The sequence below is a fragment of the Fundulus heteroclitus genome, chromosome 4 (assembly GCF_011125445.2).
Source record: "Fundulus heteroclitus isolate FHET01 chromosome 4, MU-UCD_Fhet_4.1, whole genome shotgun sequence".
Taxonomy (NCBI): Eukaryota; Metazoa; Chordata; class Actinopteri; order Cyprinodontiformes; family Fundulidae; genus Fundulus; species Fundulus heteroclitus.
In genome coordinates, this window is record NC_046364.1 from 40,888,734 (window position 1) to 40,906,395 (window position 17,662).

Genomic DNA, 17,662 nt, shown 5'->3' on the forward strand with positions numbered 1-17,662 from the left:
GAGAGACAGACTCGCTGCTGCAAAAACACTCGTCCTGATCCCAAGATAAAAAGGAAGGAGTGGGCCGAACATTTGTTTCTTAGTTTCCCAGCTGTCCGGGTTGGTCCCGTCTGTCTTTGAACACAAAAAGTGTTGCGGTGCCTTTCTTCAAGTACCTTTTTTTTAGATGGAGCTAAAACGGACCGTGCTTCGGGGGTTTCGACCACAGGAAGCTGCAGCGTGATTCATCCGAGCGCCGTGTGCAGGCTCGACTTTGCCTGAGCGCCACGTTTAGCCTTTTTTTTTTTTTTTTTTCCCAGACCTCACTGACGGAAAGATGCAGTTTTTGGGCAGCAGTGGGCCGTTCAGAGCCCCTTATACAATAAAAATGTTCATACTCAGTATTATTGGACTTTCCCTACAGCGTTCAGAATGCTGCACATGTACAACGTGTCATAAAGTTGTGTAAATACACTCGTATCATAAAGAAGATAAAGATGCAATAGGGATATAACAGAATTTATCTTAATCAATGTATTTTGCATATATGCATGTCTTCTAGGGTAGTTTTGAGGAAGAAACAGACTTTAGTTCATTTCAATTTGAAAGTTGTTTTTTTGTTTGTTTTTCCTCTGACTTATGCTTTGGAGAAATGTCTACGGTTTGTGTGTGTGTGTGTGTGTGTGTGTGTGTTTGTGTAAAACATGAGTTTGGGTAAGTTTGTGAACATTTCCCCTTCAATACGTGAGACAGCGGCCTTTTTTTTTTTTTTTTAACGTTATACCCCAACAGCTCAAAAGGACCACACCAGTAGTTTCAACTAATTTTTAATAATTGCTTCACATTTACTCAACATTGGATCTTCTCATTTTGGAATATTTGATACTTTTGGTGCGTACTTCTCTACAATTTCTGGTTTGTTAAAAGCTTCCAAACATTATGTCGCACTTTCCTTCAGGCATTGAAACATATTGAAGCTCTAAAATGTATAAAGTAGATATTTGCATGTTAAAGTTTATTTAAGAAATTGACAAAATCTGCAATTTTGCTTATCTTGCCTACAAATTTGGATTTGCCTAAACTGAATACTGGTTTGGTCCTTCTGGAAATGTCTCACCTGAGGGAAGTTACAGATGAGGGCTACGTGATTAAATTGAGTTTTTATGTTCATGGTCCTTATTATTCTATAAAGCAGACGTGTGATCTCCTGTTTCCTTATTCTTGATTTAACCAAAGATTTTTTTTTTCTTTTTTCTTCTTAAGCTGGTTTTAATATCAAATGTTCATTAAAGCTAAATAATATTTATTAGATGGGGGGGGGGAATCATTTCACATTTTTCGAGCAGGTACAGATGGGGTGGTGGCTGGAAAGTCGATGCCTAAGAATGTAATGTGTCTGCTTCAGGGCTTCTGGAGAGCCTGACGGTGAATTACCGCTACGCCACCCTCGCGTTTCTGTTTTTAGCTGGAAAACGTATCACTTTCTGCGCTCTCCGCAGCACAGACCTCTCTGAGATGGTGGAGAGGCTTGTGTTTGACTGACATTTTTTTTCTTCTTCAGTGCGTTTCTTGTTTGAACAAATGCTGTGCTCGCCGGTATGCGTTGCCAATTACAGTCTCTCCAAAAACGGCCTTAATTTTTCACCACAGGACTTCATCTTCGACCTCTTGACACCAGACATATCCGTTGCAGTCTCTCTGCTGGTGTTCGGAAGAACTTCAGGAATGCTTGCTATGGACGTTGAGTGTTTATATTTATAGCCATAAAATCTAGTAAATGCTATTTCTTTTGCAGAATGGTAAAGATGTATTCTCTTGGTATTGTTTTATAACCTTTTGTGGGTCATGTGGGAAAGACCTGAGCCACTGTTGAACCATTTTATGCTCACAAGGAATAAAGTCGCAAGATAACTCACTGAATAAAGAGATGTAAAACGGGTCCACTTGAAGTCGCTTGTATGTATTACGAGATTGGAAAATACAAAAGTCACCAAGAAAGTCTTGCTGCATCACAATAATCCAGGTCAAACAAAAAAAAAAATTAGTAGGTCCTCTGGACAAGTTCTTAGTTCAAATGTTTCATCCCTTCAATTGTGTTTGGTTTACATAGTTTAATCCATCAAAAGCAGTTTATTATATATATATATATATACTGAGCAGCTAAAAGGTGGAACCAAATATTCTGTATTTATTTACTGAGAAAAAAAGATCCAAATAGATTTTTTTAATATATATTTTTCTGAATAATTATAAATTAACATTTCAATGATGCAGTTCTAAACGTTTTTTTCCAGCACAAAAAGCCTCATTGCTACATTTAGTCATGGGACAAAATAAGTGCGTCACAGATGTCGAGATGACTCTAAACTCTTACACCCACGCAAAAAAACAACTTTTCTAATAATGAGTGAAACCAAGAAATATGGACTTAAACACATGGCTGTTGTCCATACTGGAAAAAGGCAGGAGACATTTTTGCAAAACCGAGCTCTTCTTCCATGTCTCCCAATGTTGGAGCAAGTCAGTGGGCGTCCAATTACAATAGCAAAAAACAAACAGATGGTCCAACATTAAGTCCCTTAACCCTCAGGCTTTTAGCCGGCATCCTGTGGGCATGCTCGGTCTATTCCTGTCACCTCCGTCTCCTTCCCTGCTCGTTGCCATGTAGATCTTCATCTCCCCCTCCTCAGCAAGTAGACTTGTGTGGAAGGCTTTCTTAAAGTTCTCCGTGAACACCAGATCGGATTCTAACCGGACCTGGTTGGCCCAGATCAGCTTTGTTCCTGGTTTGCAGAAATGCTTCATGGTGACCAAGAGCTCGTCCAGGAAGTCGTGATGGTAGACCACATCGGCTGCCAGCACGTAGTCGTACCTGTAGACGGATGAAGGGTGGGCGCGCTCCAGGTCGTAGCCCCAGCTCAGAGGGGCAACCTGGGGCATGTGTCTGCAGCGGCCCCTGGTGTTCCTCATTAAGTTGGCTTGGAGGTTCCCCAAGATCTCTGGAAGGTCTGTGGCCGTGACCGCAGCTCCTGTAGATACAGACAGAAGGAAAGTTTGTAATTTGTATAAAGCCATTTTGACGTGGTGGTGCCAACAGCAGCTGTTGAGTTGGGGGTTATACGATCAGTGTGGAGCTTTCTAATCGCCTTATACGGTCCTTTTTTAAGGTTACCCTGAGATATAAATATGTTTGTGACCACGACTAAAGTGCCACTGGCTGAGGAGGGATCATGAGTAAATACTTACAACTTTGTCCCCCAAAACCCTTTGGGGAGATGCTGTGGGGGTACGGGATACTGGAGATGCTTTCAGAGCCATACAATCTTTGTATGGACGTAGCAAAAGCCGTGTCTGTAATCTGGGCTTGAATCCCGTGTTTTGGTGACCACGCCGGCATCCCTCGATTGCGAGGCGATGGACGCCCATGGCTTCTTCTCCATGCCTCCGGTGGAAGTCCCGGTAGCTGCGCATCTCTGCCCAGGCAGCGCGAGCCAGCTGTCCGCGGCTTCCACCAGGCGCCCGACGCTGCCAGCTAAGCCCGATCGTTTTCAGTCTGCGCTGACCGAAAGGGCGTACAAAGCAGCTGCCCTCTCGGCCAGAGCCCTCAACGCCCTCTCCATCCTCACCGCCTACCAAGCGGAGTTGTTTGGCGCGTCCGCTGAGGAGCAAGACCCGGATGCGTGGGAGGAAATGGCGGTCATCGCCGATTTGTCTCTCCGCATCCAACGTGTCTCGGTCCAGGCCACGGGAAAAGTGATGGCAACCCTCGTCGTCCAGGAGCGAGCGAGATGGCTCAGTCTCGCTAACCTGACCGACAGGGAGCGGGATGACATCCTGGATATGCCAATCGTCCCTGAAGGCATCTTCGGCTCCGCATTGGCCACAATGCAGCAGAGATGCGAGGCAAAAAAGAAGGACAACGAGGCCCTCAAGCTTTGTCTCCCTCGGAAAGCCCCAGCGCCTTCACCTCCGGTGCAGCGCAAAACCTTTGGGCAAGCTGCCTCCCAGCCGCCGCGTTTTAAAATACCGAGACGGCCACCACCACCTGGCCAGCCCCTCCCGATGAGGAAGGAGCGCGGAGCCGGCTGGCATGGGAAATCCGCCTCCCCGACCGCTGCGCCGCCGCTGCCCACAGCCGCCGCGACCTCGGTCCCCCGGGCGATGAAGAAAAAGAGAGCGGCCTGACAGCCGCCCGTTCCTCAGTTGGTGCAGCCTGCAGTTCCCCGTTGCGCAGGCCCACCGTTTTGGCTTGTTCGTGCGCGCCCCGTGCCACCGCTGCCCGTTCCAGAGCCGGTCCGCGAGGAGAGGGACATCGCCTCGGAGAGTTGCGCTGTTGCGCCCCGAGCAGAATGTCCACAAGCACACACATACACACACGTTCGAAGCTTGAACGGTGTGAAAATAAAAACAATAAATCTGTCACATCCAGGCCACGAGCCGAGGGTGCAGATAATAAAAAAAGCCAAAACAAACAATGCTCTCTCCATAAGCAGGGTGGCCATTCAGCCCCCTGCAGCCCTGCTACCGGGATGGCCGTCGCCGTCCCCGCGGAGCAGAGCAGAGCGCCCCGTCACACCTGCGGTGGTACCCGAGGATCATTTCCCGGCTCTACCACAGGGGGGCGCGGAGCAAAAGCCGCAGTATGCTCCTGCTCTTTCTCTCAAATGGGAAAGCTGGAAAGCAGCAGCGGCCCCACCGTGGGTATTACGCACAATTTCCCGGGGATACAGGCTTCAATTCGCCACTGTCCCTCCCCGTTTCTCCGGCGTAGTACACTCACATGCACAGGGAGAATCAGCTCGAGAGGAGATCCTCTCTCTGATAGACAAACGAGCGGTTTCTGTCGTATCTCCCGAACAGAGTCTGTCAGGGTTTTACTCCAGATACTTCCTCGTCCCCAAACGGGGGGGGGGGGGGGGGGGGGGGGGGGGGGGGGGGGGGGGGAATCCGCCCTATTCTGGACCTGAGAGCCCTGAACAAATTCCTGCGGAAATACAAGTTCAGGATGCTGACACATGCAGCACTGCTGCGTCTAGTAAGACCGAACGACTGGTTTTCGTCCGTGGATCTGAAAGATGCGTATTTCCACATTCCCATTTACCCCCCTCACAGACAATATCTCCGATTTGCCTTTCAAGGGGTGTGTTACGAATACCGTGTTCTACCATTCGGCCTGTCTCTCAGCCCGAGGGTTTTCATACGGTGCACAGAGGCCGCGGTAGCCCCGCTCAGACGCCGTGGGATACGTCTGGCCACGTATTTGGACGACTGGCTCCTGTTAGCGCAGTCAGAACAGGAAGCCAGGGTTCACACACATATTGTCACAGCACACCTGATGGATTTGGGTTTTGTGATAAATATGGAAAAGAGCCACCTATCTCCGACGCAGGAGATATGCTTTCTGGGGTTATCCCTGCGCTCTGTGCCGTTCACAGCTCGCCTATCAGAGGAGAGGGTGACGACTTTCAGAGCTTGCCTTGCACACTTCCGTCGGCACAGATCCGTCCAGTTCAGACTGTGCCTTCGGTTGCTGGGTCTGATGGCCATCCTCGTGATTCGCCTCGGCCGTCTTCACATGCGGGACTTTAAGCGCTGGGTCGCTTCGCTCCGAATGGACCCCGTGCGTCATGGCGCACGGCGGATAACGGTCACAGCGGACTGTGTAACAGCTCTGCGCTGTTGGCGAGCCCCGTCCTTCCTGACCCAAGGGGTGCCCATGGGCACCGTCTCGTCCAGGAAGGTTGTGACCACGGATGCCAGCCTATACGGCTGGGGCGGCATTCACGAGGGCAGGTCTGTGAGGGGTCGCTGGAGCCAAGCTCTCCAGCGCCTGCACATAAACTTCCTCGAACTTTCAGCTGTGTTTCTTTCCCTGAGACACTTCCTCCCATTCCTCTCAGGTCACCATGTCCTGGTGAGGACAGACAACACGACAACAGTGGCGTATATCAACCGCCAGGGAGGCTTGCGCTCTCGTATGTTGCACGATCGGGCACGCGAACTGATCCTCTGGAGCAGTGCCCACTTTCTCTCCCTGAGGGCGACGCACGTCCCGGGAGATTTAAACACAGGTGCGGACCTGCTGTCCAGGGGCGCGCCAATGTACGGAGAATGGACGCTGCACCCGCAAGTCGTGGAGCAGATATGGGCGCGCTATGGCCGCGCCCAGATAGATCTGTTCGCGTCCAGGGAAAACGCTCGATGCGAGCTGTTCTTCTCTCTGAGGACCCTGAATGCTCCCCTGGGCGTAGACGCACTAGCGCACGCTTGGCCGCACGAGCTGCTCTACGCGTTCCCCCCGCTGGCCCTGATACCCCCTACTCTCGCCAGAGTGAGGGCATCCAATCACAAGCTGATCCTGATAGCTCCACACTGGCCAGCACAACACTGGCTGGCGGAGATATTCCAGATGCTGTGCGCCCAGCCTTGGCAGCTGCCGCTGCGCAGGGACTTGCTCTCGCAGGGGGCGGGGACAGTGTTCCACCCGCACCCGGAGCGACTGCAGCTGTGGGCCTGGCCCGTGAGTGGCTCAATTTGACCACTGCTGGGCTCCCTCAGAGTGTAGTTAATACTATACAAAATGCCAGGGCTCCCTCCACCAGGACTCTATATGGCTCCAAGTGGGGACTGTTTGAGCGGTGGTGTCTTGAACGGGACTACGTTCCTTTTCAGTGTTCTGTACCAGCGATTCTGTCGTATAATATATGAACGTATTATGGGAATAACAAAGAATCAAAAACATGCAAATACACAGAAATTGTTGTTTTAAATATTCAAGCACTATATCAAATTTTTTCAAAAAATAACAAATAATCACCATTGAAATTGGTTTTTAAACACGTTTTGCTGGAAACTACTCAAGAAAAAACACGAAGGAGCTTGTTAAATGGATAATTTTGGTTACCAAGGTGACCGGGTGCTCGTGCGACCGTTGGTCAACGTCCCCGCCCTGTCCGTTTGCGGGAGACCTGGTAGCAGAGAAAGCGCAACATCGACAGTTCGTGGAACGACCCGAAAGCCTTTACTTGGATAAAAATGAGAGAAATAGTTTATCTGCAGGCTGGCCAATGCGGCAACCAGATTGGAGCGAAGGTTAGAAAATTCTTATGTGTAAAAGTTGAAGGTTAAATTCGTTGGGACGCCGGTGTGAAAAGTTATATTTAGTTTGTGCGGGCTGTTAAACTACCGTTAGCTAGCTAAACAGAAAAAGCTAATGTAGCCGTTAACTAAAGAGTTAACGATAGCCGTTGGTTTATGTTACCTTTGGTAAGTCTGGCAGCTCAAATTATTATTTGAATTATTATTTGAGTTTTTTTTTTCTTTCTGCGTTTTTAGTTCTGGGAGGTGATCAGTGACGAACACGGCATTGACCCAACCGGGACATACCATGGAGACAGTGACCTGCAGCTGGACCGGATCAACGTATACTACAACGAGGCGTCAGGTTTGCTTCGAGCTGTTTTAATGCGCTGAAGTTTAGTGGAGCTCGAAGTGACTTAATATCTCCTGGAAACGTTTTTGTACCGTTACCGCCCGCCAGAGGGCCTTCGCATTCTCTAGTTTGAATTCACTAAGGAACCGTTACCATGACGACCTAGAACCATGCCTAACAGTTGCTAACGGTTTTCTCATCGATGTTGACTTGGTTGGCCTTTTTTTTGTAATTACAGTTGATGGGGAAAATGGTACGTGATTCTTGTCCTGCAAACCGTTTAGAATTAATATCTGCATAGATTTTAATTTAATATTTTTCTTTTTACCCCCAGAAACTTTCTAGATTTTTTTATTTTTAAAATAAACACTCCTGTCCAACTCTCTTGTCAAAAAGACAAGGCTATTTTTATGTTATGTACTCCTCCACTAATCCTAGGTGGAAAGTATGTCCCCCGTGCTGTGCTGGTGGACTTGGAGCCAGGCACTATGGACTCTGTGAGGTCTGGTCCATTTGGGCAGGTGTTTAGACCTGACAATTTTGTTTTTGGTGAGTATATTACTGTAAGCATTTTATTTTGAATAAGAAAGGCAAATCACAATATAGGGTGGCTACACAAAACCGAAACATTAATGCAATTATGAATTCCTCAACTTTTCCCACATACAATGTTTCCAGGCAACACGAGGCATCTGAACTGGAAACAAAAGAGTCTTATTTAATTTATGCACACAATGAAAATGTTTCTTTAAAGCTATTCATTTAAAATGTAAGGAAATCTAAACAGATTTGATTAAGACAGGAAGAAGTTAGGCTGATAGGCCATGCTGGATAAATAAAAACCTTTACATTAACGTGCAGACATGCTGTTGATTTACACGTACAACCCACCAGTAGACCGCAACTAAGGGCTACTATAACCATTACATTTGTTTAAAGAATATATCCCAAATTATGAAATGTGGAAAATGGATGCAAATCTGTACAGATGTCATTAATTAAAACTACTAGTCATGGAAGCCCCTTAAACTGTCTTCTCAATGTGATTTGTTGTAACGTAAGCTGACTTTTCTTTTTGGTATTTTGTGTAACAGGCCAGAGTGGTGCTGGTAACAACTGGGCTAAAGGCCACTACACCGAAGGAGCTGAGCTAGTGGACTCGGTTCTGGATGTGGTGAGAAAGGAGGCTGAGAGCTGCGACTGTCTGCAGGGTTTCCAGCTCACCCATTCCCTCGGAGGAGGCACAGGCTCCGGCATGGGCACGCTCCTAATCAACAAGATCCGAGAGGAGTACCCAGACCGCATCATGAACACTTTTAGTGTTGTGCCTTCACCTAAGGTTTATATCATGCATTCAAATATGTTCAGATATAATGCTGGGCCTAATAGCTGCTTCCTCCTAATGTTAAATCAGCTTCCATAGTCATGGTTTCCTTTGTTTTCCCCCTGACAGGTGTCGGACACTGTGGTGGAGCCCTATAACGCCACCCTCTCTGTCCACCACCTGGTCGAGAACACCGACGAGACCTTCTGCATTGACAACGAGGCTCTGTACGACATCTGCTTCCGTACATTAAAGCTGCCCACACCCACCTACGGTGATCTAAACCACCTGGTCTCAGCCACCATGAGCGGCGTAACCACCTGTTTACGCTTCCCTGGTCAGCTCAACGCTGATCTGAGGAAACTGGCCATCTACATGGTGCCGTTCCGCAGATTGCACTTCTTCATGTCAGGCTTTGCCCCGCTGACGAGCCGAGGCAGCCAGCAGTACAGGTAGAGGCGGCTCCCAAATCCACCTTTTTTATGTTGTTAACACGTGCTGAAAAAAATCTTAATTTCATCTGAATGTCTGTCTTTTCAAGGGCTCTGACAGTTCCTAAACTCACCAGGCAGATGTTTGATGCCAAAAACATGATGGCAGCTTGTGATCCACGCCACGGGCGCTACCTCACAGTAGCTGCCATCTTCCGAGGCCGCGTGTCGATTAAAGAAGTGGACGAGCAGATGCTGAACATGCAGAACAAGAACAGCAGCTACTTCGTCGACTGGATCCCAAACAATGTGAAGACGGCGGTCTGTGACATCCCGCCGCGTGGCCTCAAGATGGCTGCCACTTTCATTGGAAACAGCACAGCCATTCAGGAGCTGTTCAAGCGCATCTCGGAGCAGTTCACCGCCATGTTCCGCCGCAAAGCTTTTCTCCACTGGTGAGTAGAGCGCAGTGAGCCACGTGGTGTCCCGGGGCGTTGTGTAGATCCTAAAGTTGTGTCGTCACAGGTACACCGGCGAGGGCATGGACGAGATGGAGTTCACCGAGGCCGAGAGCAACATGAACGACCTGGTGTCCGAGTACCAGCAGTATCAGGAGGCCACCGCAGAAGAAGAGGGAGAGTTTGAAGAGGGTGACGAAGACATGGCCTAAGCAGCGACTTTGTTTAGGCGTAGCCAATAAGCAGATGTCGGCTTTTCTTGCTTTAATCCAAGTTTCAAAACACTGACAAGTGTAATGGTTAGCGACAGTTCTACTGGTTTTGAAAGTTTTAAGGTTTTTCTCTCAGACAGTCCAGATGGTTTTATGGGTTACACTGACTAGCAGTAAAGTGCTAACCCTTTTTAACAGTTACTGCTTTTTTCCTGGTTTGTTCATAAGTATTAAATAAAGATTTCTAATTTGCTGCTATTCTGGATTATTGTTCCCGCCAGTCACAGGTGTGTAGCTACAATTCAATCTCAAGGGGTTCTAACGCCATCTACTTTTTATTGACCCAACACTTAAATTTAATAACATGATGTTCAGTCTGTGGCAAGAAAATAAGATCAGTTTCTGATGGGCTTAAAGCAGGGGTGTCATACTCATTTCCATATGGGGCCACTTTGGCGTCATGAAGTCATTAAAAGGGCCGGTTGCATGTGTATAGACGATACTTTTCATTTCATAATTTCATTCCAGTTCACATAGAAGTATAAAAAATGCACGGTAACATAGAAATAGCAACCATAGGCCCCAGACATGTTTAGTCTTACCTGTGTGTGAACACTGGATGGTGCTGTAAGTCAGCCATACAGTTGCTGTGGTTGCTGCTGCTTAAGGTTAGACTCACACATATCTGAGTAACTAATCATCTTGCTACGGTTCAGAATATGTTTATTTCATAACAGAAAACAACTCCTAAAAACGTCAGTCAAATCAGCTAATCATACGAAACATCCACGCTTCATCCACTCCTGGAGTAATAGGGCCAGGTTAGATTATTTTAATTATTTTATTCTTTAGAATAAATTCAGGAGAATGAAGCTAAAGGGATACGAAAATAAACTTGTAATATTACAAAAAGAAATACTACGAACACAAAGTATATTCAGAGATTAAAGTAATTGTTCAAAAATTGTAATATAGAATAGAGAAAACTGAACAGCTTGAAAAATATGACCTAAGCAGAATCTGAAGATATCTACGCAGCTCCTTGACAGACTACATCCAACTTTTCTGCACTCCAAGAGACTCCAAGTACACAACAAAATGTATTTACGGGCTTAAAAAGTGGATTTGGTATGATATATCCCCTATAAAAGGTCCTATGTCTGGCCTATACCTGATTTTCTTGACTTTTTCTGAGATTCACAACTGTCTCAGACACTTTTTCCTCTCTTGTACATTGCTTCGTAGAACATATTTTGTTCTCTACTTTATTAATTTTAAACTCAAATGCCACAAAGAATATGCCATAGGAATATACCAAATGAGTGACAAAACAGCCCAAAAACCTGCAAGATAAATAATTAATCAAGAACATTTTAAAGGTTCACAAGAAAGTGTGACTGTCTGGAAGTAAATGACAAAGAAACTGGGGAAGGTTTAAAGCTTTGAGATCAGACTCTGGAAATACATTAGTGGACAACTGTACCATCATTTTACAAAATTCAAAAGATTGTAATTAATGCTTAATCAAATACACTTAAAAACCTTGGGTCCAGTTTTACACCCAGAAGTAAAGGATCTAGAGACCAAAACAGTTCTGAAACATAATTTTTAACACTTTGAATGAGTCTGTGTTTTATTTGTTAGCAAAAATAGTTTCATTTCAGGCATTTTATGAATGCGTACTAACCCTGTGTTAAGTATGTGAAGTAGGCCTGCTTGTAATTATAAAGCTTAACTCTAGCCCAGGTGTGTCTTCCAAATGTTTCCCACTCTAAGTAAAATACTTTGTAAGGCACAAGAACTCAATTTGGTTAAAAACATCGACATAAATCAAGTTGTAAACTGAAAAGATCATTATTTATTTATGTTTCTGTCAAAGAATAGCAAGCTAAGGATTCAACCTCGCTTCAAGAAATATTTTCTTCCTATTTATGCCTCAGTTTATCTGTCAAAACTGCTTTTAAAAGGTTTTTCCCCCTTACAATCAGTTACAACGGTGGAACAAGACAAGAAAAGCTGAGAAGATGTGGGTTAGTCATTTGCAGCCTCCCCCCACCACCCTGAAGAATCGTTGGAGGCCGATTCACTCATCTGCTCAACCTGGGCTGAATTACTGATCCAAACAGAACGAGAGACCGATGGTATTTGGAAGTGTTGTTGGCAATAAGTCAGTTTACTTTGTCATCCATTCTAAATGTCACAGTGGCGTCTGCAGTCACAGGATGCCCTGAGCCCTCTCTGAACGCATCTGGGCTCTGGTCTTCTTCGCAATACTTCATCCTCCCCTCTCTGGCTCGGATGAAATGTTTAGTTCAGCCGAAGGCTCTGATTGCAGAGCCAGAGTCTCGCCTCCATTGATGAAAATAAGTAGATGTTCAATTGAGGACATCACTCAGGTATAAAACATAAATTGTATATCTGAAGAGCGGGGCAGCAAGAGGCTGTTCTCTAAACAAGATCATACTCTGCAAGAGCAGGAAGCTGAAAGACCAAAATCAGGAGGAAGGGAAGGAGAGGGCAGGCGCTTCAAATGGTGCAACTCAAGTGCAAATGGATTATCTTCAAAGCAGGCAGAGCAATGCCCACTGCTATATTCTGAGACTTGTCCCCGATGTTTCATTGCAACAAGAAAGCCCGAAGGGGATATCCTTCTTCTAGCTTAGACAGCTGACTTTTACGGTCAATAAAACTATTTAAAAAAAACAGAAAGGTCAAAGATTAAAGGTGTTTAAACACAAAGACCAACACTGAGGCTTAAATGAATCATCACATTCTGCTCATTCTCATTTACAACAGATTGATACGAGATAATGACATTTTTCTTACCTGACCAACCAGCAGCCCCAGCACGCAGCTCATCAACATCCACACAGCCATCCTGATAACCGGGACTCTGAACTTCACTCTGCACACACCTCTGACCACAGCTGGATCTGAGCCTCCTCTGTGGCTTTACAGCACAGGAAAAAAGTGCTAAAACACATCAACTTCCTAACCTTTCTCTGTCTTTCCTTCTCTCTGTCCCTCCACTGTGCGCGCCTGCCCGTACTTTCCTCTCCCAGCATCTGTCTCCTACAGCTCCACCCTGTCCATAGCTGGGATATGTCTCACAGTCGTGGGGTAAAGGGGGCTAGAATTTCAGCAGCAGGCCTCCAATGAACCCCAGCACATGTGCTGTCACTCATGGGCCCGATGGAAGAGAGAGAGAGAGAGAGAGAGAGAGAGAGAGAAGCATGAAGAGAGAAGTAGAGCAGCTGCTGGCGACAGGAAACAGTAAGCGAGGATGTTAACTTTTTCAAAACGAGACGAGACAAGAAGGCAAAGGGAAAGGTTGTAAGAAAAAGCTAAAAGAATGACGTGAGTCTGAATTTTAACTTTAGTCTTCCTTCAAGCGACTGCTTCTATTTCTTTTATACTATTTACAAATAAAACAAACTAGGTGAAATTAATGCACTTTAGGAATCAAATAAAAATCAATTTCTCATCCAGATTTGGAAGAAAGGATTAACAGCAGAGATTAAAAAAACTAATTATATTTGGCTATTAGAAAGCGACAGACAGACAGCATCAAGGAAGGAGCTTAGCTCTGAGTTGGAACAGGGAAACATCTGTCCTGAAGTCTAAATATATTCAACACCTCCTCAAAAAAAAAAAAAAAAAAAAAAAAAAAAGAAAGAAAGAAAGAAAAAACACATTGTTTTTGTTTCATGAGTTAAGTGCACAGGTCACTTTTAAAAAACTAATTACAGAAACTACATAAGGCAAAAAAATGCCTCAACAAAACCTTGATTTCCTAAATAGTTATGCACCAATTAAAAACGGATAAAGTCAGTGATTAAGCCCATTTTAGCAACAATTAAATGAAACATTACAAATAATTAAAGCCAGCAGCACTTTAAAAATAGTAGAACAGTTTGGTAATGTTGTGAACAAACAAGCACACAAAGAAACAGACAACCCCTGCACTGAACATGAGTTTCACTGCACTTCTCTAGCTGTGGCAGAACTAAGAGGCAGATTAGTTGTATCTTTTTCTTGTGTCTTAAAAATGTCAGTTCTGCACATAATACATTCTCTTCTCCTCTTATTTTATCCAGACCTCTGGATACCGTGGCTGATGGCTCTTCAGACACAGAAGGCCTTGAAGAAACCAGAGATGATCTCATGTTAGCTGACTCACTGACCGGAGTTAACTCACCTTAAAGGATCAAACAATATACTCACACATCAGCTACTACCATACACATAATGTAGTTATACACACTTTGTGTAAGTTTATACATGCTCATGCTGCACACTGATCCAAGGGGTCTCCAAGTCTGTGCCTTTGTTTCACCTCACAACACCACAACCCATTTTCTTGTCCCAAACGGGCTCCATGCACAGCTCCACTTCTTCCTGAAGCTCAGCAGCTCCTGATTAATCCAGGTGTGTCTGACTTCAGTAACCAGCCAGACACATCTGGATTAATCAGTCTGTCCAGTAAAGAAAGAAAGGAAACAAAAGAGCTGCTGAGGTTCAGGAAGTAGTGGAGCTGTGCTTATAGCCCATTATGGAAAGAAATTAATCTGCTTATTTGAGATGCACAGGCCCCTGCTGTGGCCAGGTGACAGTAAGAAACATGTATCATCCTTTACCTGCCTCTACTTCTACCTCTACTTCTTTTTTATGTTAATGCAAAAAACCTATTGCTCATAGGTATGTAGACATGAGCAGAATAAGTATTTGTTGCACCTTTTTTAAAAGGTTGAGGAACTCTGTCTTCACAGAGAGCCACAGGCTAAATGTTTGTATTTTCTGGTTTTTCTTTTCCTCATGTTACTCTCCCCTTAGGAGGTGGCAGAGCTCTTTGGGCTACACAAAATTGAAAAACCCTGCTAACCACCTTAGACCCCTCCACTCCCACCCCAACCCAAAGACACAGTTCTAGTTTTCTATTAACACTATTTATTAATTTTATTAATCTTAGGATATACTAAAAGTGTGGAGAGGCACATTCCTGGCTTTCACACTTGATTTTTGTTGTTTAAATATTAATAAATATGTAAAAATAAATGAAACCATTACTGTCCCCGTTTCCTAATTTCGTCTTGATGAGATGTATTGTTTTTTATGTACGAGCAAGAAATGTCCCCAGATTTGATTTCAGAAATCTGGTCACCTTATTTAAAGAGAAAAGCAGCATTTCTTTCTACATTAATACACATTTTATAAGCACTATATATATTGTATATAAATAAAAAGCTGCTCCTTAATTTGTAATTAAAATCAATTAGACATCACCTGAAGCACTGAAGGGCCAGCTGCTTCACCTCGTAGCTGCCCTGCATCTTTACTACTGGATATCTGTGTTTCCTATAATCATATAATGTTACTATTATACAAGTGTGTTTTTAGTATTAAAGGATTAAATGTAACACAACCTTTTATATCATCCTATGATACTTACTGTCTGAGTGTTAAAATAGCTCCTTATGTCTCTTTTCATTTTTGGTGGCATCATCTACAATCACAACACTAAGCATGAGCCTAAGTTTATTCAAATATAAAATCGCTTTTAACAATTATTAAAAGAAAATATAACACTATCTTATCCGTAATGTAATAATATCCACAATAAACAGCCAGATTCAAACATTTTTACTGGACACTAATGTTTGTACTAATTTACTTATGGACTGTGTGGAAATCTATGTAAAATCAAACCAATGTGTTCCTCTGTTTGTACTTTATCCTATTTCTAAAAGTAGAAATAATTAAATAGCACTATTATTATGTTGAACCCTAATTATGTTTTCTAAACAAAAAATAGCAATGTTTAGGCACCACCTCGTATTGTTATACTCTATAAAACGAATAACACCTGCTATTTATATCTGAACCGCCTTAAAGGGATTTTTTGAAAGCTTACATTCTTTGCTTGTCGATTTTTCCAGCAGTCTTCAGAACTCAGTGGGCAGTGGGTCAGTAATGGTGTGGGGTGGCATTTCTTTGGGGGGGCCGCACAGCCCTCCATGTGCTCGCCAGAGGTAGTCTGACTGCCATTAGGTACAGAGATGAGATCCTCAGACCCATAGTGAGACCATATGCTGGTGCGGTTGGCCCTGGGTTCGTCCTAATGCTAGACCTCATGTGTCTGGAGTGTGTCAGCAGTTCCTGCAAGATGAAGGCATTGATGCTATGGACCGGCCTGCCCGTTCCCCAGACTTGAATCCAATTGAGCACATCTGGGACATCATGTCTCGTTCAATCCACCAATGCCACGTTGCACCACAGACTGTCCAGGAGTTGGCGGATGTGTTAGACCAGGTCTGGGAGGAGATCCCTCAGGAGACCATCCACCACCTCATCAGGAGCATGCCCAGCTGTTGTAGGTCATACAGGCAGGTGGAGGCCTCACACGCTACTGAGCCTCATCTTGACTTGTTTTAAGGACATTACATCAAAGGTGGATCCGCCTATAGTGTTTTTCCATTTTAATGTTGTATTTAATAAGAGTATTTCACGCATTCAGATCTAGCATGTATTATTTTACTGTAACTAACTGCTCCATAGAACCACCAAATCTCATGAAACGAGGCTGCAGTTCAGGTTATGAGGAAGTGGGGCTTTGTGTCTACACAACACCTGTGTCACTACCCGATCTGTACCGGTAGCACTAACAGTTCCATCAGCTCATTTGCGCATGCGCTAACTAAATAACATCCGGGTCGGCAAAAATAATGTAAATATGGTACTGAAAATACTTATTTCTATCCTTAAATCCTTATGGAATGCTAAACTACATCGCATAGAAAATACTGAAGACTTTTCTGTAAGAAATGGATGCGTTTTACATTCTATCCATTGTATTGCTTGATGTCCTCATCGGACATGCTTAGAGCAGTCTGGGAAAATGTTATTGCATAACATTTAACTGAACACAAATAATCTTGTGCTAAAAATGTGTTTATTAAGATTATGAATTTAGATTTTAGCGCCTTCTGGTGGACACATCATAACCAAGAGAATACCTCGTCATTATAGTAGCCACATTGTTTATTTTTTTTACAGAAAAATAAACAGGGATAGAACACAGAACACATAACAAAGGCAAGGCATACATTATTACAATACATTTATTAAGTGCAAAATACACAAATACATATGCAAATCAAATAAATCAAACTCTCCCTCTTTTTAAGAGGGAGAGTTTGAAGAAGAGGGTGACGAAGACATGGCCTAAGCAGCGACTTTGTTTAGGCGTAGCCAATAAGCAGATGTCGGCTTTTCTTGCTTTAATCCAAGTTTCAAAACACTGACAAGTGTAATGGATAGCGACAGTTCTACTGGTTTTGAAAGTTTTAAGGTTTTTCTCAGGCATTGTTGAAAACATGTTAAATATTAAAACTGACACTTGGAGCAGCTTGAATGTTTTGCTTTATAGGAGTTTTTACCTACAAGGTTTTTCTTTGGTTCCTACATCCTTTTAAAATTATCCTTATAGTTGAGGCTGCTTCCACAAGTCATTGCTTTGTTCAAGTCCTTTTTGTGTTTATATTATTATAGTTTCTTAATTTTTCAGTGGGACTGGGAAAAAAAAAAATAAAAAAAAAAATGTTCTAAAAGTTGTAACTCCAGTCCGGCTTACATTGACCGTTCTCTTCCTTTAAAGCTACTACGGGACTTAAGGCAAAACAACCAATGAGAGTGGAGTTAAACAGCACACAGCACAGTTACGTGCGCTGCTAAGTTAAAGCGACAGGAAAGACCGACTGGACACGCAGACGGAGCTGCAGCAGCAGCCGCCAAGCAGCGGAGCTGCGAGAGGAAAATAAGCAACTGCT

At 44.2% G+C, this 17,662-nt stretch overlaps 2 protein-coding genes across 2 annotated transcripts; one reads left to right on the top strand and one right to left on the bottom strand.

The window, feature by feature from the left end:
* Nucleotides 1-2,188: 2,188 nt before the first annotated feature.
* LOC105920405 (protein-lysine methyltransferase METTL21C) lies at nt 2,189-12,905 on the bottom strand. Its single transcript, XM_036136590.1, has 2 exons — nt 12,663-12,905; nt 2,189-3,008 (listed from the first exon to the last, which is right to left on the bottom strand). Exon 2 carries the CDS (start codon nt 2,947-2,949, stop codon nt 2,566-2,568), a length of 384 nt encoding a protein of 127 aa, XP_035992483.1. The 5' UTR covers nt 2,950-3,008; nt 12,663-12,905; the 3' UTR covers nt 2,189-2,565.
* On the top strand, nt 6,911-9,938 carry LOC118563007 (tubulin beta-4 chain-like). Its single transcript, XM_036136589.1, has 7 exons — nt 6,911-7,071; nt 7,315-7,423; nt 7,850-7,960; nt 8,506-8,750; nt 8,865-9,187; nt 9,277-9,621; nt 9,692-9,938. The coding sequence occupies exons 1-7, from the start codon at nt 7,015-7,017 to the stop codon at nt 9,834-9,836; spliced, it is 1,335 nt and encodes a 444-aa protein (XP_035992482.1). The 5' UTR covers nt 6,911-7,014; the 3' UTR covers nt 9,837-9,938.
* Nucleotides 12,906-17,662: the final 4,757 nt, after the last annotated feature.